This window comes from Vidua chalybeata, chromosome Z (assembly GCF_026979565.1).
Source record: "Vidua chalybeata isolate OUT-0048 chromosome Z, bVidCha1 merged haplotype, whole genome shotgun sequence".
NCBI lineage: Eukaryota > Metazoa > Chordata > Aves > Passeriformes > Viduidae > Vidua > Vidua chalybeata.
The window spans coordinates 45,196,193-45,223,642 of NC_071570.1; the positions used below are offsets into that span (position 1 = coordinate 45,196,193).

The following is a 27,450-nucleotide window of genomic DNA, read 5'->3' on the forward strand; positions in this document are numbered from 1 at the left end:
GTCAGACTCCCAGGGAAGAGATTTTCTTGGAGATATGAGAGAGACTTCTCTACAATGTCAACACAGCACCATTTTACATCCATGGCTTTGTGGTGTTTCAGGACTTTCTACAACATGCCTGAGGACAGCCAAAGTTTCCTGGCCAAAAACTGCATAGCATTGGTTTCACACCCTGTCTTCCAGATTGGACTTTGAAGTCAGCCAAACTGAATGCAACAGTTCTGTTTTAGCAGTCTCTGAGGAAAAGTCATCTTGGTCTCTAAGGGTCAAGCCTTCCTGATGTCAAAAGGAATGGTCTGTGGTAGCACCTAGGGGCTTCAGGGGACTTCTCCCTTGAAAACAACTTTCTGCTGAAATTTTTGTCCAAGTCTTTGATTTGGGATGGAGCTGTTGGTTCTTCTGCAAGGGATGGTTTCCATGTCCATCACAGCTAGGTGCTCAAATTGCTGGCACCTTGTGCTGGCCCCACAATGAACCTTCCCCACTTACAGATACAGAGGTGCAAGGTTGGTGTTAATAAGCAAAAAATCACAGTATGGTGTTTGGTTGTCAAGTGGGTGCAAGGATCTCCTCTCATGGATCACCCTTTCAAACTGGCAAAATGCCATCAGCCCTCACTGAAGCCCAGACAGCAACACCCACCCAAAGGCAGCTGTTGTCCCAGCTCAGGGTGCAGCTAGCAACATAGAACTAGATTCCCTGCCTGGAAGGCTTGACAAGATTCCTGAAGGCACAACAGGTAAACGAGAATGATCCTGAAGACAAGAGTCACACCTTATGGAAAATGAACTCCTCTGGTATACTAGGTAACAAACAAGCATTTAGAGACTCAAGCTGCAGGCTGTGTGTGATAAAGCACATTTCAAGCTCTTCATAGAATCATGGAATCATAGAATGTTAAGGGTTGGAAGGGACCTTCACAATTATCTAGTCCAAACATCCCCCTCCCATGGGCAGGGACACATCCCACTAGACTGGGTTGCTCAAGACCCTGTCCAGCCTGGCTTTGAACAGTGCCAGGGGGCATCCACAACCTCCATGGGCACCCTGTTCCAACATCTCACCACCTCCACAGTAAAGAATTTCTTCACAATAACTAACCTACACTTCTCCTCTTTAAATTTGCATCCGTTATTCTCTAGGACTGAACAGCCACGACTTCCTTAGACTGTCTTTGCAGGGAAGTTCTTCAGTCCCCTTGTAAAGTTCACGGCCCTTTCCTGGACTTGCTCCAACAAGTCCACGTCATTCCTGTAGTGGATCCCAGACCGGATGCAGCACTCCAGGTGGGGTCTCTCCAGAGGAGAGCAAAAACGCAGGATCCCCCCTCTCGCTCTGCTGCCCACGCTGATTTGGAGGCAACCCAGAATGCAGCTGGCTTTCTGGGCTGAGAGCGCACTCTCCTCTTTGACATACTGAGATCAATAAATTGGTTTACAAGTAGCCAGCGGACACAGCTCCCACCCTGCCCCTACGCTTTTCCGGAGAAAGAAGGCGGTTCCGCTCCCGTCACCGCGGCCTTCCCCGGCCTGGCACGGGGAGCGCGGGCGTGGCGGTGCGCACCGCCCCCGTGTGGGGCACGGCTGAGCCGCAGTCGCTGCCGCCCGCCCCGCGACGTCTCCGGCGGGAGAGTCCCGGGAACCAGCGCCGCCGGGACAGCGGTCACAGCACTGCGACTCGGGAGCAGCGCGGCGGGCAGGAGGCTCCCCCGGCCGCGGGGCTCCGGGGGGCGGGGGCCTCGGGGCCCCTGGGCGTTCCCTGGCGAGTCGGCAGCGGGTGGCGGTGGGACCCCGCTCCCCGGCCCCGCGGCCCTCGCGGCGCCATGGGACCGCTGCTCTGGCTGCTGCTGGTGCCGCTGGGCGCGGGCTCCGCGGCGTACGAGGTGTACGTGGATGCCCGGCGAGCCGAGCGGCCCCTGCAGCACTTTTGGAGGAGCACTGGCTTCTGGTAAGCGCGCACCGCCCGGCTCCGGGCCCCGAGCCGCTGGGCAGAGGCTCTTCGGTTCTCGCCTCGGCCGCATCCCGCCCTCTCGATCGCCAGGGCGTGCGGACGCTGTATTCCAGGAAGAACCGAGGCTCTCCTGGGCTTGCTACTGTGGGATCAGAGGGCCTTTGCTGCCCCTTGTTGCTTAGCCAGGTGCTGGACCAGGTCCGCAGTGTAGGGCGGGATGTGGGATGTGGCCAGTTAATGTGAACTGGCCAAAAAATAGGCCTTGTCTCCCCATCTCTGACTTGCTTCCTTGCTCCCTCCAACATGTAAGTCCCTCTTCTTACCCAGCACAGTACATATGTTGATACTCAGAACTCATTTCCCTTTACTTTTCAGTGTTTCCATTGCCAAGGCCCTTAAAGGGCCCCAGGAAAAACTTCTGAGCGTTCTAGTACTACCAAACAAAAGACTGATAGTTCTTGGAGTTTGTTCTTCTTGACAGACGTTTTCCAGATGCACCACCAGATGCAGCCAGTGGGTCAAGTTGACCCAAGTTGGGAAGGCGGTGACCATGCAGAAATTCCTGTGTTCTGGTTGTGCTTTGCTTCTCAGAGAAAGCCTGGTCTTGCTCAGCTGACTGGGATTGGAATGACCTTTAAGTTTTGTGAGACTACTAAAAGCTTCTAGCAGGCATGAAAGCAAGAGATGGTATATTGCACTACCATGCTTGTATCTTACACTAAAGTGATTATGATCTACTTCATTTAAGCACACAGTGGGTTAAGTAACACTTATGTGGAAAAGAGTTGCAATAGGGATGAAATGAGCATGTGCTTTGGAAAAAGGACTTTTTGCACATTTTTTTATAATGCATAAAGGTCCCCTAAGAAAAAATTTACAAGATTTTTCTTTAGGTTTCCAAGGGGGGAGGAACAGAACAGGACCTAAAATACATTCAGAGGAAGAGAAACATTTGCGCTTTTAGGATTTTTTCTTCTTTTGTTGTTTCTTTTTTTGTTTGTTTGGTTTTTGTTTTGTTTTGTTTTAATTTTTTCTTGCAATATTAGGAATAATTAATGAAAATCTGCCTTAAAAATAGTATGTTAGGCCATTTAAACTGCAGCCTATGAAACACTCATGGTTTTAATTGTGTGAAAAACTTTGGAAAACTGCAAACATGAAAGATGCGTGAAGGAAAGACAGAGTAGCAGTAGCAGAGGCAGAGACTATCCATGGGTCAGCAGTTACTTTTTTTATAACACCTGGCCAACACTAGTATTTCTGAAAATCCCTTGAAAGGTCATGCAGTGGCACAACTGAGTCCCAGCTGCTAAAGCTTCTTTTCTGGGCAAGTGCCCAGCTGTGGATCAGCAGCTGAGAAAACCCGGGAGCAAGGCTCGAAGTTCTTTTGGATGGGCACTTTGCACTTAGAACAGGAAAGGACAAGATACTGATAGTACTATTAATGAAACCCACCATTCTGTCAGTTTTCTTTTGTATCCCATCACAGTTTCTGCAAGATTCTCTCTAACAGGGTGTGAACTTCATAATGTTTATTCAACATGGACTAAGCAAAAATAATTGTCTTTGCTACTATTGAATGGAAGCCAGTTTGAATTTCAGAGTACTAGTAAAGCACTCCATCAGAATCTGATTGTTAACATTGTCCTTATTCACTGGAATAATAAAAAAGACCTAAATGGCTCATACATTTTTAATAAGAGTGGAGATGGTAATTTATCAGTATCACTTGTGTGACTTGAAGCTATGTTATGGAAATAGTTTTTAAGTGCCTTGTATGCTGGTGAAACTGCAGAGAGGGGCTCACATATACTGGCTGATTTGTAATAAGCATCATAAATGGATGTGGTTTGTCTAAAGACTTGGAACTTTCAGGTGAGGATGCAGGAGATGTGGTAATAGATCAGCAATATCTTTGTGTCAAGTTCTTATCCAGGTGGGATCAGGTGTTTCTTCCTTTGTATACAGATGGTTATACAGTAGGAGATTCATTGGGTAATGCCCTTGGTGGATGATTATATGGATGGGTACAGAGTAAGCAAGGATGACATAAATGACTCTTCCCAGCAGAGTTACAGTCAGCACAAGTCTGGTCAATATCATAGGAGGCAGACTACAACAGGCGAGGTATAGACTACAACAGTTTTTGACTTTAACAGTTTGTATATAAAGTGTAGTTAGAGCACAGGTCATCTCTTGCTGCAGTGTGAAGACACATGGATATATCTTACCAAGCCTTTATCAGTGTTGTTTTATTCTTCTTGTCACAAAAATACTTTATCGTTCAGAATGTGCGCAATACAAGGAGGTTTAATTAAAGTCCCTAAGGATGCCCAGACCCAGTGAACCATGCAGCATTCTAAGTTGCTGACTTGTGAAGAGTAGGGTTGAAATCTCCATCTTGCAGTATTTATCTGTGGAGATAGGAACAACAGAAATTTGCCACAGTTAATTTCAGTGGAATAAATTGACATCAAAGTCAAGTTGATATGATTGTTGCTGTATAGCCATGAGCCTGTTAAACTGCTTGCAGAATCAAACATAGAAACCTCAAAATGCACACTCCTGTGCTTTCTAATGCTTAAGGGTTAGCTGAACATGGCTGAAGAATATGAAGGCTATGAGCAGCTAATTCTGCTTCAAAATAGTGTAGTAGCGTCCACAGCAGAGAAAGAATTGATGTCATTGCATGAACTTCATCAAGAAGGTCAAGACCATATTTTTCTTACTGCAGACGTCAGCATGTCTGACTTCCACTGTAAAGCCTTAAAGACAGTGATCTCCTTTATGATTAGTAACTCAGAGACAAGGCAACTGTCACTGTATGGTTTCCTCTGGCCATTGTTGCCTGAGATCGCTGTCTGTGCAGCAGTGACTGGTGGCAAGGTTTTCCTTTGAGCAAGGCACTGAGATGCACCCAGGTTGTATTCTACTTTGCCAAACAATGTGTACAGCCAGTTGGCCCCAAATAACCTGCAACTCATTTTGCTTTCATCTCATGTTAGATAGTGCTCCTCATGCCATGTAGGAACATGCAGGTGGTTTAGGGATGTAGCATAGGAATTTTTGCATGCCCAGTGGGGCTGTTATTTAATATTTCAATGTATTTCTTTTCTGTCCATCTTTTCCTGAAGCCCTCCTTTACCTCACAACCGTGCTGACCTGTTTGACCTGAGCAAAGACCAAGAGCTAAATCTTGCCTACATCTCTTCAGTTCCACATGGCGGCATTGAACAAGTTCGGATTCACTGGTTACTGGAATTAGTTTCTCTTAGGTAAGCAAACACCTCAAGTCAAAGTCTAGGAAAATGTGACACATTAAAGGGTTCAACAGGTGCTCACTTTGATGTTAGCTGAATTGCAAGCTGGGCATATCTTTGCTTCTGTGGAAGTTAGCTAAGTTCCAACAGATGGGAATAATTCTGGAATTTTAAGAGATGAAGAAAGACACAGTTTCTGCTGAGAAGCTGGGGGATTAGAAAGGTAGCTTACTTTTTAGTCCTTTAATGTAGGAGATACAGCAAAAAAATCCAACAAAGGTTGATACAAGCCTAACTTACTGAGAAGTCCAAATGAAAGCTGCGATAATCCTTCTGCCCATTTTAGAAGTTACTTTTTGCCTCTTGAAGGCACCTGTGCACTGCATTAATTGACAGGTAGTGAGAATTAAAACAGGCTGGATTCGGGTAATACCAGTTAATACCCTGTTCCAAAAGGTTTTATATACAAAATGGCATTTTTAGATTTAGGGAAATATGTCAGACTTTAGGAGAGCACTTGGAATTCATAGCGTTTCAAGTCCCTTTTAACTCAGCTTGAACAGACTCATACCAAGATGCCCAGTGGGAATAGCCAAATAGCCAGATGCCTAGAGCAAGAGCAATTGGTCTATGAAGAAGGACAAACCATAAAAACCCCATGAAAAATTGTAATAGCTCTTAAAAGTTCTGCCTGGCTCAGACTCTTGCTGAGCTGAGGACATTTACAATCCACATCATTGTTGCATCTCCTGTCCCAGACACAGAAGAATGGGAATTTACCACTATGGGGAAGCAACAGGGAAGGAGAGCTCAGACTCTGAAAATGGTGTGTGAGCAGAGGAGTAGGGAGTTTCAGAGTCTGCATTAGGAGAAGGATTTTTTTTCTTTGATACTAAGGCGTCCTTGTGAGGAAGGTGGTCATAAGTCCTGCACACAGGTAAGTATTGCATCGGTACTCCAGGGTGGCCTCTGTTTGTTAGTTCATCCGTGAGCATAGCAGGTAACAGAGCTCCTTGCTCTCTTGTTTCCCTCGTGAAGTTTCCACTAAACACCCTTTCCTGTGTGTGTGTCTCCCTCTCTTACTGGACTGTGGAATGTGTAATCTTGGAGTGAACCAGTGCCTAGGACACATCACTGCTCACCACTTCTGGAGTCCCTGTCTTAGAGGGTTCTCCTGGGAGGTGGATTGGGTCTTTCAGGTTTCTGTAACCAATTCACTTAGGAAAAATCAATGAGTACCTTTGGAAATAAAGTAGCCACATCTACACTTGGAGCCCAGAATCCCTTCTGGCAGCCTGTGTTAGCTGTGCCATTGTGTTGAATTGGGCTTTCCACATGACTGAGGGAGAGGAATGCATCTGTCATGCATTCTCCTCAGCCTTTGTGGAGACTGAGCCACTGAGCCTTTTAAAAAGAGTAGGATACAATCCTTGATACAATTAAAATTCTAGGACCATGGAAACACAGTAATCAATTAAGAAGTTCCCAAAAAACCTGTAGTGTCTCAAAGGTAGGGTTCTATCCTACCAGCTTCAATCTTTAGCCCACCTTTGACATGTAGAAATTAGAAACTGCTACTGTTTAGAACCAAGCTAAAACTTCTCATCTTGCAAAAAAATGTGCATTTGTCACAGACAAGAAGACATTGTAAGCTGTGGGAGGACAACCAGTGGACTAAATGTCAGCACTTTTGGAAGGGGAAGGAGCATGGAGCCTGCAGACAAACATTGGGACTGAAAAAACCAACAGGAGCAGGAATGCAATTCTGAGCAGAGAAGTTTAGTGCTGATGCTTAATTTTGTGCATGTGTAAATCTCTTCCTGAACCAGTGATTTCCAGAAAGATGTAAAGAGGCTTTGAGTGCAACCATCTAGGTGCAGAACTGTATTAAGTCATGGTGTTGATGAGTAGAGAGCACTCTTTGGAATGTAGAGATGGGCACTTGACTGAAGAAGAGAAAAAACCTAGAAAAAACAGAGGAGCTCTGTGGAAGTCTGGCAGATAAAAGCTTTGCTTTTCTTCGCAGCTGCCACCATCTGTAAAAAAGATGCCATCAATGTTTCTGCCAAGAAATAGATCTGCTCAAATAAAAGACTGCCACCTTCCCCTTCTCACTTCTGTAATGGTCTTTCTCATTATGTTTTTTAATCCCCCAATACCAAGTTCATCCCTTTATTTTAACATTTTTTAGTATAGCAACCCCCTCTCTTCATCTTTGTCTTTATTTGGAGTCAGCCCATTATTTCGCCACTTATGAAAGGATACCACAAGGCAAACTGTTTTCAAAGAACTCCTAGTTTTATTTTCCAACCAGTAGCACACATTTGTCTCTTGGTCTTGGTCTTGTGACACAGAAATATTCATGATTGTGGGGAAATCCAGGATGTCTTTCATGGACTGGACAGTTCCCAGGTTGTTGGTTACCAGTGCCAGTAAATAGAGCTGTTTTGACACCTAGACCACACATTTTGGCTATGCTTCACTAGGCAACAAGACAGGACACTTTGAGCTGAAGACTCCGGCTCTTTGCCCAGTTCCAAGAGACACACACAGTCCACAATAAGAATCCTTTCCTAGTTTTATGTAGCAGTACTAAGATCCGTTGGATACATGATACATGGTAAATCACAAGGTATCACAGTGAACAAAAATACAGTCAACCTACATGAAGCATATAACATTTCTTCAAAGGCATATAATGTTTTTTATTTCAATATTAGTATTAACCTAGTTGGAATTACCAGCCTATCCCCAGCTCCTCTCCAAGGCATGATAGCTAATTTCTGGTAAATTAGAAGAGAAGAGAATCAGTAGTTTTTGTTAATTTTCAATCTTCATATCTTTAATCTTAATAGAACTCAGTATAGCAAATACAGATGATCCAGAAAAAGGCTTGTTTTTTTAGTTACCTTTTACATACTCCTTAGAAATAGTTCACAGTCTGCCAGCATCCCTACATCAAAGCACTGAAGCTGTTTCCATGCTGTGTTTGACAATGTCCAACACAGTTGATTTTGAGCTCAGCTCTGCCAGTAAAACCAAAACAGGAAATTGTTCTTACAGTTTCTTCTGACCAATAGTTTCTTTCTTCAAATATAAATTCTAAAGTTTACCTTCTCTCTTATGTGCAGTCAAGTTTCTTTACTTAGGTATCCAACTTAAAAGAAATATGGTGAATATATTTATTCACCATATATATTACTTTCTTATCCTCTTCATTACTCTCCAGAGACTCTTGCAAAGATACACCTTCCACTGGAATTTCTCTCTTTTTTTTTTTTTTTTCTTGTCTTTTAAAATGAGGTTAATCTAGAGTTAAGGGTATCTTTACATTTTTTTCTTTGTGTTTTATGTTGGTAGCTGGATCCATAAAGCTAAAAAAAGTGTAGATTGGTAGGATGCTTTATTTGACCTCCAATGACAGCTTGTTTTAGCACAGTGTCCTAGGAGTGTCTATATTGATACTGTCTGGTAGTAACTCTTATAAACCCATTTGCCTTGATAGGCCCAAACAGGACCTTAAAAGAGATATTCCCTGATCAAAGAATGGTTACAAACAAAGCAGGTACCGAGCAGTTTTTGTCCTTGGACACTGCTCACTTCCTTTTAGAAGAGAAAGAAGCTAATCATGCCAAGTCCGCAATTTAAATAATAATGTGGATTGTTTTATGACAGGAAAACACTGCTAGTGGTCAATCCTTTAATCTTGTGTCAGATGTTTCTGTCAGGTTTTGCTGCTTTAGCAGTACTAACAATGTGTGGCTGATAGACTTCCTTTGTAATGAGTGTGTGAAAACGCCAGCATTAATAACCTGATACTGTGCTAGTCATAGTCCCTGTGGAGATATTTTTGGTCATTTGGAAGTGCAGTGCTTTTCCTCTAAGAAAATACTTGTTTCTGAGAGCCAGACAGGTTCTGGGGCACCTAGAGAACCTCAGTTTGACTGTTCTTTCATTCAGTGACCTAAAAAGTTGAAATGAGTAAGCCATACAATATGTTGACTTGACTTTAAATGGGACGGCAAAGAAATGGCCTCTGCATATATGGAACCTATTTCTATAGCATGTTAGTTTTGAGAGGCACAGCTGTGATAGAATTTCCTTCCATGCTTGCTGGTGTGTGAACCTGACGTGAAAAAGGAGAGAAAGTGAGCACAACTGTTTTTCGTGCAGGTAATTATAAACTTGAGTATGAAACAGAATATTCTACCCATGCCATGGGCTGGAACACTGCATACTGTTTTACAATCAAAATCCAAGTCTATTCTTATTTGAGAAGAGATAACGTACATATACAACATTACAACTGATGATATAAAGCATAATGAACAGCAGTTAATGCAAATTATTATAGAAAGTAACCAGCCCAGAAGACATGGTCTAGTAGACCTCAAATCAAAGATTAATATGATAGGAAAAAAGCAAACAAAACCCCCACAACATCTGTAGTATGTACAAACAGTGGTGAAAGTTTTTCAACAGAGAGGGGTACACAAGTTAGAAAGCATTGCTCCGTTTACTTGACCCATGTATGTTACTTGTAATACTTTATTAGCATTGCATCAGAGAAGACCAGCCAGGCAATTCTGACTGATCCACCAATCCCCTTCAAGAAAACTCTCAGATTTACCTTCCCACCCTACCCTTATTTTCTCCTGTTTTTCTTTGAACCCAGGCAGGCATTTGTAGGAAGATAGTGATATGCTATATCACAGCTCTGACGTTTTATGTTTGATGGTCCTATGTATCCCTGAATTAGAGTTGCATCTGCCCACCAGAGGCACCTTATTTTACAACTAGTTGGGTAGCTAGTAAAACAAGTTGGGTAGCTGCCAGTTAGAGCCATTCATTTTTCTTGATCCTGTCTGTCCTTTTACTAGTTAAAAATTTGTGCATCAGAGTCATATTTCTTCCAGCATGATCAGGGGTATCACTGCCTTCTGTAACTAAGTACAACAGATTTAATCCAATAGAGCGGATGACTCCTGAAACTCCAAAGCCAGCAATTTTTGGAAATGGTAATTTTGAGAAGAACCTGTGATGGATCATAGTTTATTCTCCTGTGGCAGATTATGCTATTAAGCTTGTGGGATCAAGGAGGAGAGATATTCTACATTCCACAATATTTTATACATTTTATTTTTATACAAACAGTGGGGACTTATTTAGGAGTACACCTAGAATGACTGGAAGGGGTAGGGCCTTGCAAGCCATGGTTTAAACAATTATGTATCCAGAATGCCATATTGATTGCATTTTCATGGAAGTGGCTTAGGCTTCTTAACACAAACCAGCCATTAAATCACTGGGACAGCAACATTGGGCAGGCCTTCCACCACTACAGTCCCCTGACATCCATGTTGGGTCACAAACAATCATGGTATGATGGACAAGACTGCCTTTGCCTGTATTTTAAAGTGTAGGTGGTGGGCTAACTTTTCCATGTTTGGCCTGGGCTGCCTCCCCAGTGGCTGCCCTATGTAGCATATGACATAATGTGGAACTCTTTGGGGGGAGTGGCTTTACACAGCCAACAGTATATCTTGTTTACTAGTTACAAACTACCCCTCTCTATCTGTCACTTTGTAGTAAATCATGAAGGAATTCATAGGGTTAAACTGAGCAGTCTGCTGGAAGCTTTTGGTCTTTTGCAAACAGCACAGCATTATGTATACTGTAGAATAGCATTTCCTGCATACATCCAAAATCCTTTCCAAAGTAACCTCCTCTTTTTAGAGAATCTATCACTGAGGGACTGCAGCAAGCCAGGAGAACAGAAATGTTTAAATTCTTGTAGTCTTTCAGGATTTCCTTCAAAGTATTAACTCCAGTGGTGTCCAAAAATGAGATGGAAGAGCAATCAACAACAAGGGCTTGGAAATCAATTTGCTTAGGAACTAGTTGCGAAGTGGATTCTCCGATGCCTAGTCCATTAGCTGTTCCGTGATTTCCCTTTTTCAGATGCTGCTTTTCCTTCTTCTCATATTTCTTCCTCCTAGCAGCTTCTAGGTTAGGATCTAAATTGGTCAATCTGTACAGAGACTTTAGGAAGTAGTTTCTATTTGCATAGTAAAGTGGGGCTTCAAAACGAAATATTTTGACCTTTGGAACAGTAGAGAGATTTTCATATTCTGAGTCATCTTCATAAAAGCTTGTATCTTGAATCTGACCAAGCAGGGCTGTCCGTGGCCGCTGCGTCTGAACAATGATGCATAACATGGAGAAAACAATGCCAACCAAGAGCCCTATTTCTGTGCTGACAAAGGCAGAGGCAGACATGGTAACTACCCAAACAAGTGTGTCCACCTTATTCACACGGTACCGTGCTGGCACATCTCGGAACTTCCTCAGGGCTCCCCGAAGGCTCACAATGATAATACAAGCCAGGACACACTTCTGCAAGGAGTAGAAGAGAGGTGCCAGGAAGAGCAACACCAGCAAAACCACCATTGCACTAATTACTCCAGAGATTTGAGTCTGGCAGCCTGTAGATGTTTTGACAAGTGTTTTTGCCAGAGCTGCACTGGTCGCAAAAGAGTGGAAGAAGGAAGGAATGATGTTGCAGAACCCCACAGCAAACATTTCCTGATTGGCTCGGATGGTGTAAGCATATTTCTTTGCAAACATTTCAGAAAGGGATACAGTGAAGACAAAACTGACTATGGCAAGAGGCAAAGCATCTAGAGCAACTCGGAGCATTAAGTTGAACTCTGGTACCTTTGGAGGGATAAATCCTGTTGGAATTGCTCCAGAAACACTAGATGCATACACTTCATTTAACTTACCATAGTGTGACACCAGTGTTGCCACAACAATAACTACCAGCTCTGTGGGAAGAGGAAATTTCAGTTTATGCTTATAACGATCTCCGAGTTCCTTAGCAGTGACCAGCACCACAATACAAATGGCACTTGTGATGATATCACAAAGGTTAGCCTGAGAAATGTTCCGGAAAATGTTAATCCAGGTAATAACTAGCATCCCATGGCCTTGGTTACGTGGAATTTTTATTCCAATAAGATATTTCACTTGAGCTGTTAAAATGGTTAAGGAAGCACCAGTTGCAAAGCCATCTAGTACGGACTCAGATAGGTACATAGATACGAAACCCAGACGGAAGATCCCCATTAGAACCTGAGGAAACAGAAGAAGAAAAAAACCCAAACAAACCATGAGCTGTAACCTTTGCTGCAAATAATTAGGTACAGATTGGGGAGAACTAGCTGGAGGCCAATAGTATTTGGTTATTTCATTCTTGAAATAGGAATTATCCTTTTTTGTTTTCAGTCTGCTTTTAAAATATTATTCCTTTTACTGTTGTGTAATGCTCCAAACCCAAGAGGTGAATGAGGAGTTTGAGACAGGGTGGTCAATCAAACATTTGTCTGAAGTGACTCCACTGAAGTGGCTTGCCTGATTTTTATTCCCCATGCAGAAGAACAGTGGGTCCAAAATACTTCTGTTATACCAAAGTCAATTTTCCTTTTTTTCTATCTTAAAGCAAATAAAGTTAAAATGTATGGCCTTTTCCTTGTAAACAAAACTTGAATGACAACAAATAAGATCCCTACTTTAGCTTTTGCATTAAATATTTTTTAATTTTAGCCCTCTGGACAGAGGGGAAAATGGAACGCAGGTGGCCTTTGTGGCATGCCTAAGATCAGAAGTGTCAGAACAGCTCACAAACTCCACGATTCTGTCCTTAACTAGTTGATACTCCTTCCTTAGATGGTTTTGGAAAATATAACTTCACAAGGGCATGTTTTTGTTCATATATGTGACCTGAAATTTCTTACTACAACAGGAAGATGGCTAGCTCTTTCTGCATTCATATATACACACACATACATACACACACAGAGTTAACAGAGAAGTATGTTCATGATGCTTCCTTCTGTGCTCTCTTGATATCCTTGTGATTGCAACATGTTGACAAGTGTCAAGGAGTCCAGCACAGCCATTGTCTGAAAAGAGGATTAGTCAGTCTATTTCTCCTCTTGTCCTTTCTTTGAATTATCTTTTGGACAGCAGTTTGGTAGAACACAGCACCCCCTAGCAAAACACTGGGCTGCACATTCTGAACCTGTAGAAGTAGTTGAGTGGGTGTACACCTCTATTAAAATATCTAGGGAAAGAGAGTTATTTCTTCATTCTTAAGTACACAGCTACCTGGGAATTTCCTATATCTGTACTGGGCCTCATTGTCCCATGAAAGCAACAAGGCCAAGAAGCAGAAGAGTATCAAAACAATGTTGATGGTCTTTCAGAAGACTTGTTTTACCTGTGTTTGCTAGCAACTAAGAAAACTGCCTGCCTCATGCTGTCTCTGAGTTGCCTACCGTTAGGCTTCCTGGAGAAAACAGCCCAAGGTACATTCAAATGAATTCAAATTCAAATGATGTATCTCATTGAAAGACAGTCAAGCCAGAGCTTAGGTCATGCAGAAAACTTTAGGAACTTCATACCTTGCCTCTGGATATCAGCAACCACTTACCTGATACACTCCAGCCACGAATGTCAAGGCTGTAGCAATGCCAATAGCATAGCACTCTTTCCCACACTCAGCATTTATCCCTGCAATGGTAAGGTTGAAGGCAGTTGTGTTGGACAGATTGTCATTCTGCAGAGAGCCATCACCTGAGGCTGGTGGGGCATCATCATTCAAGTCAAACCCAGCCAAGAGAAGTTCTCGGTCCACAACTTGTCCCACCATTAAGCTTATCAAGCTGAAAATGCCAACTGAGACGTGACGGGATGTGCCCATTAAGAAATAGATTATGTTGGCAAAGAAGGATGTGTAAAGGCTATAAATGGGCTTCAGACCTGCCAGTAGTGAGTATGCAATTGCTTGAGGCACCAAAATTATCCCAATCACTAACCCAGACATAACATCCCCCCAAATGTAGTCTTTGCATCGGTACTTGGGAAGCCATCGTAAAACAGGAAAGAAGTCCATAAGAAAGTTCTTCAGCTTCTGTGGTGTGCAGGAGCAGCTCTTTCTCAGCTTAGCTAGCATGATTTCTTTCCTGTTAATCTTGACATGAGTCTTTCTTTCCATGAGAAGGCAGGATGAGATGTTGTTTTCCATTCTGGTAGCCTCAAGTGGTCTTTCCATTTTCCCAGTGTTTACTTCATTTAATGTGTTCCTGCAAAGTGAAGAAAAACTCTGTTAGGTTGCAATTCGTGAAGGTTTTTTTAACAGTCACTTAACATTAAAAGTTTGTCCCCTGATTTTGCTTTTAAGGAAGCATCATCCCAACAAGAACACTCTCAGTTCATCACTCCAGTGATGCATAAGGCTAAGAAATAAATCTGCCCTTTCTTGTACACATTAAGGAGTACTTTCAATTGAATCCAGTTTGTTCTAATAAAGAAAAGTGGGGTTAAATTAGCCATTTTTTGGTATGACAAAGATTTCCATCATCTATTCTAAATGTTCTATAATAAAGGTCTTTGTGACCAGTAGGACTTGATGGTGTGAAATAAACATGTGCTAGTGAAGTAAGTTGTAGTGTTTCTGTATAGTGAGTACATCTTGTAATCATTGATTAGTAACTCTCATGGGGTATAATGATCTGTCACTGCAGTTGTCATCAGTGCAGAGGAGAAAAATATTCCTGATAGGACCTGTAAAGCAGAGGTTTCTGGAGAACAACAGTTTGGTCTTACACAAAAGATATGTACATAAACAATTTATAGACTCTTTGTAGCTGCTACATAACATTAACTTGTTGAATTGTAGATTGTTTCCAATGTGCAGCTTCTGGTAATAAATACCTAGTCACAAATACCACAACATTGGCAACATACAGACCAAGCACCATGACGTTACCACTACCACGTTGGAAGAGTGCTACATGTTATTATTTTCAGGTTTAAACCCATAGTTACCCAACTTTGTTCTGCCAGTAATGAGATACAACAAATAATTATGTGTACAGCAGAACAAACACAGCAGTGTTTCCTATGGTTCTCCTGATTGTTTTCTAGTATGTGATGCCTGGGATGATTTGTGTTCCCCTAATGGGGGTGGTTTTGATGTCTCTTGCCTCAATAGACACAACTGTTTTCACCAAACTCGACTTCAGCATTTTTACTCAATTGTCAAATTAAATTGAAATTAGCTTAGTGCATTCATAAGTAATTTTGAGGTAGGAACATGACAAAGAAGCAAAACATGCAAGTGTCCTAACATACATAGCTAAAAAAATAAAATAGGAACACACAAGTGGAAAATGTTAAACAGTCTATGCCACAAGTGGCAAATCTTTTCTGGCTAGCAGTAGAGGGAAAGAAGAGACTTGTGTGTGCGGACGCCCATATAAGAATAGTGGGAGATAAGGAGTGACTTGTACTGATCTAGATGAAGATAGTAGGTGCTAATACAACAGTATGCAGAACTTTTAGGAAAGCAGACATTCTCTAGGCTCAGCCTCTCCCAGTGTCATTAACAGCCAGGATCTCTGCATCAGAGCTGTTTGGTGCCAGGATTGACATTACCATAGTGTCAAAGCTTGTCTTCATTTACAAGTGAAAGCTATTTCTTTCCTCTTTCAGTGTTTAGAGACAGACTCTGTACCCATCAGTTTCATAAAACTTGAAGTAAACTTACTGGCACAGAATTCTGTTGGTAAATTTTAATGGTTTTAACAGTTAATACACAGTTTGGATGCTACTGACAGAATTCCCTGGAAATTTCATGGGATTTTTTTGTTGTTAAGAAGAACATTTTGATTTGTTAATGTTAGGTAACAGCCTGTTAAGGTGTTGAATTCCGAATTTAGAAAAAGTGTTAATGAGTCCAACTGGAAACATAATTGAAAAGCAAAAGAACAGATTATCAATGGCCTGTCCTGGAGCAGTCCAAATAGAGAGTGGCTTATTAGAAAGTCCTTTGTCTATCCTGTTTAGAAATAGTTTCCAAGATTTTAATAATTATGTTTTGCCTCCAGATTGAAAATAATAATAAGATTATTATATATCTGTAACTAAAGCAGAACTTTTAAACAAGTTCCCAGGTATTATGATACAGCATACATATAAGTGATACAGCATGATTTCTAAGGTTATGCAAAGTTTAACCACAATTCAAAGCAGGATGTTCAGGTGTTACAGGTAATATATAACTTGGTAAAAGACAGAGTAGAGATTCTTGCTAGAAATGTGTGTTCTAATTGTCCAAGTTGAAAAGAACCTACACAGTAGTCTAAATATATGTTTAAAAATTAATAGAGTTTTATCCATCCCAATTACATAAACCCATTTTTAGCTCCCATTGTATAAATTTCTTTGTAAGTAAGGTTTATTTCCATCATAAGGGAACACTAATTACAATTAACTATAATAATTTATAAAGATCATGTCCATTTTTTATCAATGCTACGTTTATTTTAGACCCTAATGTACTGCACAGTTATGCTAGCCAAGATCTGCTTGGATAGGAAAATAGGTTGGATCTAGTCTTTATTAGAATGCAAAGGTGACAGAAAAGATAAATGAAGTTGCAACACCAGGTGAAGTACTTAAGAGCATATCAATAAAGTTTACCAAATACAGAATGCTAGCAAGTGTAATAAAGACACTAATTTTTAAAAGGCAAAATGCCAGTACTTCCTGTCTTACCTAAATTAGTTTGGAGAATGAGACACGTGCATCAGGACAGCAAGTCCTTATTTAAATGCCACTCACTTCTTACAGCCAAATGAATTCAGCCAGCCAGGAAATAAGTATTGTGCCCTTGCTTGACATACTTAAAAGCTAGTGGGCAGTTCAATATCCAATGAGTGCTTTTTATAGGTGTTATGGTTTGATGCTGGCGTAATGCCAGCACCTCTATGAAAATACATTTTCTAAATAAATGCTGTGAGATGCAATCAGAACAGAGCAGACCAGGCTTAAGCTTAAAACAAAGGGGAACAAACTTTATTAAGCTACTACTACTATAATGAAAGACACACAGAATTCAGAATGAAAACTTTCCAAAACACTTCTCCCCCCACCCCCCCCCCCCCCCAGTTTCTACTAAAACACAGTGAGACACCACCTGGGATTCCTGATTAGGTTGCCGCCTTATTGGTACAAGTTGCCAGATAATTAATACTTAGTCTATTAAGGGAGAGAGGAGTCTCTTTTGCACTATAGACCTTCTAGGAAACACAGTTACCACCTCCTGTGTTTCCATGTCACACATGGCAACCGCCTGGAGAAAAAAATCTGCTAGTGTGACACTCTCCTTTTTATGTCACAGTGCTCTCACCACTGTGCATAGACAGACTGCTCACAGGGCTCTTATAAGGATGCTTTGCTAAGGACTAAAAGAAACAATAGTTCAGCTTTTCATTTTGGGACTACAGTCCTTCCTATTTTCTTCCTCCCTTGGGGCCAAGGGTCTCATCTTCTTCCTGAAGACAGAGGGCTTCACTACACTCTCTTCAACTCTTCTTTGTTCACTCTACTGTTGTGTTGGTAGTCACTGAAGCAGGTCTCTTGGCTCACTATTGCATCCCCCTAAAAGTGCAGTCTATCTTGCAGGAGAAATTGGTTTAGTCTATGGCTATTAAGAAAAGTCTAGCTACAAGCCACTCCATCATTTCCTCCCACTTAAAAATTTCTTCTTCTAACATCTCAGGTCCCAGACTGTCTGTCTTCTACTTTAAATTGAGGAGGAGTAATATTTTACAAAGCTTTTATTTCCCAGGAAAGGGTTAAAAGTTTCAGACTCCCTGGACAGCTGAAATCTCTGCCTAGAATGGTCACCTTCCCCCACCTTCTCTTTCTCCTCTGCCGGCAAATTCCAGGTTCTGACTTTCCAACTGGCCTTAGTCCCATCTTTCTTCCTGTCTTTTTATCATGCCTGTGGCTTGACAAAATCTCTCTGCAGGGGAAGAAATGTTCATCACAGTACGTTCATGTGGGATTTCTCTTTGCAGCTTCTTTGTCAGGCAGTTTTTGCTGCTGCATGTATAACCAATCTGAATGGAGAAGTTGTTCTTTGTGAAACAGCATAACCCTCAAAAAAGTAATTCTTTTGCATGCTTTTGCCTCCCCATCCTGGATTGCCAACCAAAAAATCTGAAGCTGTATCTTTATAAAGCCCAGGAGGGAGTAGTGACAGTGAGCCTGTCTCCCTATGTTGAGATATTTTAAATGCTTTATTTAGAACAGAAGTCAGATGGTATTGCAGCTTATAGTATAATTGCTCACTTGCTGAAATAGTGATTTCAAGTGTAAGTTGGGACAGAGCCATTTAAAGAGTTTGAGCCAAGCGATGTTTGCTGTTTTCTCCATGTTTGAACTATGAAAATCCACTAAAAACTAATGTGGTTAGGATGGGTTTTGTATTTATTTGTTGCATAACTCACTGAAAAACATGAGAGACATCAGTCTAGTTAAACATTTGATTGGAAACACAGGTGTTAAATTATTCATATTGCTCATCTTTCATATCAGAAGCTTTTTCTGTCTCACAGAAACAGAAAGAGCCTTTCTTGGCTCTAATGGCAATGGTTATGTTACTGTTCTGGTTTTGAGCAATGACACGATTTTAAAGAAACTCCTTGGTTGGGCTCATTTGTAGTGCATAGATTCAATGTACAGGGGTGTGTTATTCTTGCAAATTGGATTTCTTTTAAGAGGAGGGCACCTAGAAACTATGCCCTAGTGCACTTTGACCCTTTATGGTGGCATAAAAACCTAAGTCAGCAATTGGTGCTTTGGACATATTTGAATAGATGTGAGGAGTATGTTTAGTTTGTGAGAACTGACTAGTCTGAAATAAAGTCCCCGGAGCTGCATATAATATAAGGCAATACTGCTTTAGCAGCTATTTCTTTGATTTAATAATCTTTTGTTCTGTAGGGTTGCTTAGATATGTCAACATAATCTAAAAGTTTTAGAAGTCATCAGGTACTAAAAGAGAACAAGTGAGATGAATGTTTGTCTTGTGTTAGCTATTGTATTTTCATCTTTAGAACTAAGATGTACTTGGAAGCAGACTTAAGCAAGGTGCCAGCAACCAAAGCCACTTATTTATACACTGACCCAGCAAGCTGTCAGACTACAGGCACAGAACCTGGCAATGCCTTGTAGGAAAATCATATGAAACTTGTTAGGTTTGATTAGTTTTTTCACTATATAGGGGTAAAATATTATTGCTTCTACGCATTTTTGTATTGAGTTTCAATGTTATACTAATTCAAACATGAAAGAGGAAATAGCATTCCAGCTTAGTGTCTCTACAAGTGAGGAAAGCCAGATCATGTCCTCTGCAAATTAAACTGCTATACTAAGGAGAGGTTTATTCTGAGAGTCTTTCAGATTTGTGTATTTCTAATTAAAATCTCCAATTCACAATTTTCATTTTCAACTGTAAATTGGTTTAGGATTTTCCAGGCAAGTTAGACTCTTTGTTAAATGCCTGCATTCACCAGCAGCTGTGATTCAAGTCTTGTTTTCCCAAGGATTCTTAGTCCCATATCCCAGTGAGTAAGGTGACAGCCACTGACAGGTAACAATCCCAGAGCTGATGAGCAGTCTACAGTGAAACTCATGCAGTCAGCCAGCACCTGTTGTTAAGGCTGGCCCATCAAGATCATCTTTGGGAATGATCATTCATGCAGATACATGGTCAAGTAGTTTCACTCGTTCTGCAGAGACAGTTTTTGTGCAAGGATTCCAGAAAATGCTGATCTAATTATTGACACGCTCTTGAAGGCAAGACAGCATTATTCTTCTGGAGAGTCTTAGGACATGACCACTAAAAAGGCATTTGCTGTGGATTCTAAAAACATTCCTAAAAATCAGATTTCTTGTTTTTGGGAATGTAGCTGTTTCAAAGTGAAAGTCTGTTATTAAAAAAAAAAAAAAAAAAGAAATCTTTCAAGATAGCTTTTCAAGACCCTGGTCATCATTCATGAAGTTAAATACTAAGCTCTGTGTTCTGCCCTGTGGTTTTGCTGGATATTGTTTAGCCATACTAAGCTGTCAAAGAGAAAACCAAATTGATAGCTCATTTTCATGTTTTTTCCTATTGTTTTCTATGTCATCTTGTGTTTACTACATGCAATAAGGACAGTATTTTGGAAACACTTTTTTGTACTTAAGCACTAAGAAAATGCTCTCAGTTTCAATATCAATGTAGTACTTTGAGAAACCGATAAGCCTGTTTTCTTAAATAGAAATAAAAACTAACCAAATGGTTGAACTATTGGATGAGGGTTGCAGGAAGGATAATTGCTGTACCATTTACAGCTGACTGTATGTTTTACAAACTTTTGCCCAGTGTCTACCTTACAAGCAATATTTATGAACAATACCATAATAATAAACAAACAAAAAAACAGCACAAGCAAAGTAAGTGAAAAGAGGCAGTTTTGCACCTTTGAAAACAGACAAAGAACAAATTAAACTGAATTCAGAAGCAGAGGAAGGGAGACAAATCTCTTACCTGGATAGCTTTTTGACAGGAGTGTACCAGCTCTGGTTTTGCACTGGAATGAATGGAAGTCTTTAGCCAGACATTGCTTTATTTGCATAAACGATAATTATTAGCTAAATATTCCTCAAGGTAAGAATGGGTAGTTATGGAATCTTGAGCTTGCTGTTTGGTAGTGTGTTGTCACTTGTATCACTTTGTAAAGCTGGATATATATGTATCGCTAACTGAGGATTTGAGTTTAAATAATGCATAAGATTATTAATTAACTAGCACTGATCCAAAAATTGTGCTGAGTTCGGGCTAGCACATCTCTGACCTTTGAAGCTACTTCTCATCTGAGATCTGGTTTATGCATCTCCATGTAGCATTAGCTTTTGATTTTACATGTTCAATGTGTATGAATAGAACTTCCGTCTTGCTTGAGATTTGTGTCCTTTGCAGGCTGGAGTAAGTCCTGTTCTGCTCAATGCATAGGATGGGAGAGCTAGAGGTCAGAGTTCTTTTTCTACATGTCAGCACATTCAGATCACAATATTTTTTGCTTCTGTGTAAACCAAAGACGTCATAATGTCGGCAGATCAGTAGGACAAAGATAGACTTCTGTTGAAAGTCTACTTCATTCTTGTGAGGTGTATAAATGACCAAGTTCCCTCTCAGTTATCTAAGATCTTTGTATAAGTGCAAACCTATCCAAGTGATAAATAAACATCCATCTCCTCCCCTTGACAAAGGTGATAGGTAATGTTTAATGGTTACTAAGGAGTGCAGATTAACAGGTTGGGCACAAGGCCATGACCTGTAGGAACTGTATTCAGCTGGCCTACAAGCTAAGGGATGAACAGATGTGTATTTCTTAGCCAAGGAAGAGTACAAGCTGGCAGGTGGTAAGAATCTGAGATCGGAGTTGCAAGGCCACAAAAAGACTGTGTTGCTGGCACACAAACATGACTAGAGAGGGCCAGGTTTCAACATTGTCTTTTATCCTTGTGCAAAAAAGTTGTTTGCTGCTCTTTAGAAGTAAGAAGGAAACACAAAAATTATGTAAATGAAAAATCAAAACTTAGGTGAGGGAGGAATAGAAATAGAACTTCTGTGATGTTAAACTGGTCATGGATTCTTAAAATGGTCATAAAACTACTGGCTACTACTAGGAGCTTAGACTTGGTGGTAGTAGTTGTGACGTTCTAAATACAAAATTTAAAGAAGGTAGTTTCAGTCTTACCAAAATCCTGTTGATTGCTTCTTTGTTATGGAAGGTCTTGTCAACCACTCCTATCCCTTTCCCCTTTGCTGAAGTACCTCCTAGAAAAAGGGAGATACAGTAGTACACCTTACCTGCATAATGAATTTTGCACACTGGTCACAAAGATAGTGTGTTTCTTTGGTTTTGAACGCTACAGAATAGAAGATTTCACTGTTTCTGTTAATTTTATTTTAGCTTGGAGGTATTTCTTCATTAAAAATAAAGTGACTTAAACTCAAGTCTCTCAAATTCATCCTTTCATTCATTTTACTATCTAATTCTTAGAGCCAAGAGTTATCTTGTCTAGTGACCTCCTAAAATGTGTCCCAACTGCTTCAGTACCTAAGTAAGCTTTTTCTCCTTTTCAACTCCTGTACAATATTTGGAAACTCTGTTACTTCTGATATTTGCAGTCTTGGAATTTGCAGAATAATTGGGGTTTGCCCAACTTCAAAATTTTTTTGACAGGGACCTCTCTGCATTTTAACAGCACTTTCCCAATATCAGGCTCCTAAGAGAAAGGAGGATAGTATTGTATACTTATCACTTGACCTCTTCTGTATAAAGTCGGTTGAAACTTTGTTTTGCCTCAAGCTAGCCTAAAAATAGCACTTTTTGAAATCTAAAAGAAGAAACTTATCTCTGGACAGGACAGTTCCACACAGGAAAAAAAGTGACAAAATGAAGCAATCTCTCATTCTGTCTGTAGAAATTTTGAAAATTATATAGTTTTGACAGAACTGTGTTTTATGATGGACAAGTTTTACTTAACATACAAAAATACTGACAGCAGAAGTTTCATTAGTGGATTATGGAGATGAGAGTTCATACTCCATTACATGAAGTTATTCATCAAGTCTTCAGTCCAGCAGTAATTCTGATTGGGCTGGTCCTGGCATCCTGGTTGAATTCCACTGACACTAATACTCTAAATGTGCTCCAGTTCTAAATGTGCTGTCTTTCCTTGTCAGCTGCTGAGTAGTGAGACAGTGGTAACTGACCAAAACAGCCAAAAGAGGTACTACAGTGAAACACCCATCTCTAAGAATAGAAACTACAATAGAAAAGAATGGTGATAATTGACCATTAATTTTGAGTTTACTGGTGATTTTTCTTTGTATGACTTACTGTTTATCTTTATGAACAGATGCACAGTTTCAATTGGTTTAAAAACTGTAAAAGATTAAAAGCAGAATTGAACAGAAGTATTTATGAAATAAATGATGTAAAGGCATAAAATATATTTGACATTATTGACACATTTACTTGAGGATTTTCAGATGATTTCAGAAAAATTCATGGTATTGCTACATACAATTCATATCTAGTAACCTAACTATTAAAAAAATTAATGCTAAATTAGTCACATACACACAGTTAATCTTAGAATCACAGAATCATAGTTAAAAGTGTTTGTTTACTGGGTCACAGTCAATAATATCAAATCTTCAAAAGTACATAGTCCAGCTGTAATAGCCATGTTCTTCCTTCTGTGCAAGTGTTGGAAGTTCAAAAATTCAGTGAATTTAAATACCCTCTTAAGCCGAATGCCTGCATTGTTTAAAATGCTCTCAAGTCTCAATTACTCTGTAATTTACCTTTATATCATAGCGAGCAGGTGATGTGCCTAAAAAGCACACATTTGGTTGCATTTTAATAGGAAAGATGGGCACTCTGAAAGTTAGCATCCACTCCCTTCCAATCCACTGCATTCCACATTCCTTCTCTAGCTGTGACAAGTGCCTGGTGCAGCTGAAAGTTATGTGTATAAGCAGAGAGTCATGTTATTGACTTTTTTTTTTTAACAAAAACATCTGTAGTTCCTGTTGTACAGTTTCCAGGAGAAACTGAGATCTGCAAGATTCAATGCAGAGTTGTATATTCAAAATTGAGGAAGGCTATCATTTAGCATGCAAGCCCCTTTCTATTTCCCACTATAAACACAGAACCAATGGATTAGCACTTACCAAAGGCACAAAGTAGCTGCAGTAGTTCCACAACAGTTCTTGTATCAGCACCCAGTAGCACAGTACCTCAGGATCACAGCTTTCTGTAAGAGTAGATTAGAAATTGTATCATGATATAGTGCGGGCCAATTGGTTATTGCTCTCATAATGTTTACAGTGAGATAATATAAATAAACACTACCACTTGAAAAATCTTTGTCCTGTAGACTATAATCACAGATAAAAGATAAACCTTAAATCATTACCTTACAGAAGCTGGTAACCTCTGACTTCTTACACATCTCTGCTATTTTGCTTTAATAGAACTGGTTACACTCTGTGGAGTTCAAATAGAATTGCAGTCCTGACATAGCTTTTTACAGTCTTTTTAACTGGGGTTTTCAGGGGTTTTACATACTAAATTCAATTAGATGAAAAAATACTGTTAAAGTATTAAATGAAATTAGGGTAGGAAGTATGTGGAACTGTCCTTACACTTAGTGCTTAGTTTTCAATGGTCACTAATTGAGACTTCCCCTTTGAAAAAGCATTTTTATTGAAATAAATAATTAAGGGGGTCGAGCTCATAAATCTTAGATACAGGAAGAATTTACATATATCATCTGACACTGGGTGTAAAATGTCTGAGCTTTCCTGCCTTCTGAGGAAAACTCATGTTGTTTCATCTCCAGACAGCCAGAACTGTAGAACCAAAGCCTGCTTATTGATGAAGATGAATGTTACTACTGATATTTGTATATCATAGAGGCAAATTTAATGTAGCAAGGATAGTCTCTCTGAAATTCTGGAGCTTGTTCACCCATTCCTTGAAATTTTATGTAATCTTAACTGGATATTGAAAACCCATTTCTGGGTGCAAAGAAAATAGGTGAGTTCTTATTGCATTGTGAAGGAAATTCTCATGTTTCAAAAACACAGAATGTAATGCCTCTTTATATTGAAAGGGGAGATATTTTTCATATTACTGGAAGTTTTTCAGGATGGGGGAGGAATGGACGAAAAAGGATGAAACACGAACATGAAGATCATGGAATGTAAGAGCTATCAGTACTGTATATAATAATACACCACTAGTCTAAATTGTAATGCCAAACCCAGGTTCAAGATAGAATTATCAGATCTCAGTTTATAGAGACTTAGGTTTGCATCTCATATAAAACTCTATGAATGCAACTGGCTAATTTTACCTCCTTAATTGTAAGAAGTTTATTATGTTTTATATTTGAGAGTGAAGAGCAGACACTGGCATGCCATTTAAAAAGCTGCACTTTCCAGATTGTCTTATAGTGGTCGTTTGTCAGTTCTGAAGTACTCAGAAACAACTCATCACAAAATTGTTCAGGATTAAGAACAAGACATGGAAGGCATTTTCATTGTGCCTTTTTACCATCAGAAGTTATTAAACTCTAATAAGTTGGAAAATAAACTCGGTATCATTTTGCAAAGTGACATAGAGTTGCCCATGGGGAATCAAGGACTGATAGAGAAAGGCACACCTGAAACTACATCTGATACGCAAAATAGATCGAGCAGCTGCTGGACTTCATCAGACACCACGTGCTGTCTGTATTTTAGATGTAAAAGAAGTACATCAGTTGAGAAATCTAGCTGAAAATCTTCACACCTTAACTATTTACCTCTATGTTTTTCTTTTCTTAGACTGTTGGTTTGTCCATTTACATGCTCCTTACTACACATCCTGGCAAGTGGAAACAAGTTTTGAGAATGGAAAAAGTTAAAATACCTGGTTAAAGTAGTACATTGTGCAGTAGTGCAAAATTTCAGGTCCAATTACAGTATGTGCATGAGCAAGCAAAGTGTTTGCAAGAGCACACTGAGTAAAGCATTGGTGAATTTGGTTCTTGTTGCATATTTGGCAGCAGGGAGGGCAATAATTCCCTCTCAGTGTTACGTTTACACGACAGTAAATAAGTTATTTTCTGTGATATGGTTGGAGTCACATACTTTTGGACTGTATTTCCTTGTACAGCTAGCAGGCAAAATAATAGATGGAACATAAACAGCAAATAAAGATGTGAACATGAAGAGGTGATAATAACAGAAAGGAAAGTAGTAAGTCAAATATGTACCATGGAGGCTCATTTCAGAAGGTGTGCTATTGTGTGTACTTGAATTAGAATGCTGGATGCATACAGAGAACTGTTCTGTCACTGCTTGGGAAGAAAAGGTCAGTGACAGCTTTCCCAGGCAGTGCCAAAAGAAGTTATATGCTTAAAGTAAGCTAATTTTAGCATTTGGTTATGTTTTCTCTTCCTCGTGCATCTTTAGTCTTCATTATTGATTTAGTCTCCCTGTCAGCTCATTTCAAAACTCTTGCTTATAGGTGACTTTATTTGGAGTTCCATCATCAAGGGCAATATCAAACCACAGTGAACATTTTCCTTGTAGCCAAGTGTTACGCAGAAGGAAATCAATCAGTTTCATATATCAAACTCAATCAGAAAGGTATCCTCTAGCAGTCAGCTCACATACAGTGACTGAACCTTTCAGTCACTTGCAAAGCCTTTAAATCTGTAGTGAAGAATCAGCTGAAAAGCATTTTCTGCTATTTCACCTTATTATTTAATTGGTCCCTTTGCAAATTAATGTGAACATAGCAAACCTGAACAAGGGATCACAAGGTCTCATGACACTGAATTGTCCATGCCTAGGTGATCTGATTGGCTATGTTCACATGTCTAGAGGTCAGATACTAAAATAGCATATACCTTGGCCTAAATTGCTTCTATAGCCTGTTTCTTCTTTTACATCTGGAATTTGTTTTAATGGGGAATACGGGTGTGGGAGGGAGAGGGGACACAACAGTCTTAACAATATTTTCCGATGCTAACTCACCTCAGCACAGGAAGCTGTTGGTGCTTTGTCTGCCTCTCCCTTCCCCCCACGCACAGCACGCTCACTGCTGAAAGAAGGACTGAGACTATGCTCACAAAAGCAGGCTGAATAAGAAATGGAAAATCATAGACCATGATTAGCATCAGCTTGAAAACATCCATTGTTTGCTTGCAATTCTGTGCCTGTGAATTTCAGCCAGATCACAGCAAGGATTTTGTGAGTTGCTTTGCAAGGTGAAGGTCAAACACTGCTGATTTCAAAGAGCAAAGATGCTTATGTTGTATAAACCAAAGTCAATTCTATTTTTATGTTTTTAAAAAAATAGAAGTATTCAGCTGAATGCACAGCCTCTTGGCTGGCTTGTAGAAGAGGCAGTGATTTCCAGTAAATAACAGCTGATGTATTCTCCATTTTTGAAGTGGTTTATTCTTAAGTCACAGGGATTCATACCCATCCTTCTTTTTGCGCATGTACCATGCTGGTTAGTTGTGTGGATGGATTAACTATGACAAGCTGTGACATCAGCAAAGGCTGGATGCTGCCTGGCTCTGTGATTTTGTAATGCATCCTCCTGTTACTGCGGGGCTGACTCATTCCTGCTATAGGGTGACTGAATTGTGCAAAGTGTGGGCCACCACCGACTGAAGTGCTGGGCGTTGTGCTTCTGTGCAGAGGCTGTGCCTTAATTGTAAAGCAAGCAAATTTTCCAACCCTGCTTACACAAATGATAGAGCTGAG

General features: G+C 40.2%; 2 protein-coding genes across 5 annotated transcripts in view; one reads left to right on the plus strand and one right to left on the minus strand.

Annotated features, from left to right (window-relative positions):
- Positions 1 to 1,499: 1,499 nt before the first annotated feature.
- IDUA (alpha-L-iduronidase) overlaps positions 1,500 to 27,450 on the plus strand; it is a 55,698-nt gene continuing 29,747 nt past the window's right edge. For 3 of the 4 annotated variants that reach the window (XM_053968712.1, XM_053968710.1, XM_053968711.1), the window contains exons 1-2: positions 1,500 to 1,947; positions 5,085 to 5,225. In XM_053968712.1, the coding sequence (XP_053824687.1) occupies positions 1,823 to 1,947; positions 5,085 to 5,225 (266 nt within the window). In that variant the 5' untranslated portion in view covers positions 1,500 to 1,822. The remainder of the gene's footprint in view (positions 1,948 to 5,084; positions 5,226 to 27,450) is intronic. The other variant, XM_053968713.1, reaches the window with a different exon arrangement.
- Positions 10,824 to 22,085, minus strand: SLC26A1 (solute carrier family 26 member 1). The gene is given in 5 exon segments (XM_053968707.1): positions 10,824 to 12,344; positions 13,705 to 14,346; positions 14,348 to 14,356; positions 20,656 to 20,698; positions 20,700 to 22,085. Coding segments are annotated over 5 exon segments (2,259 nt in total). The 5' UTR covers positions 20,744 to 22,085.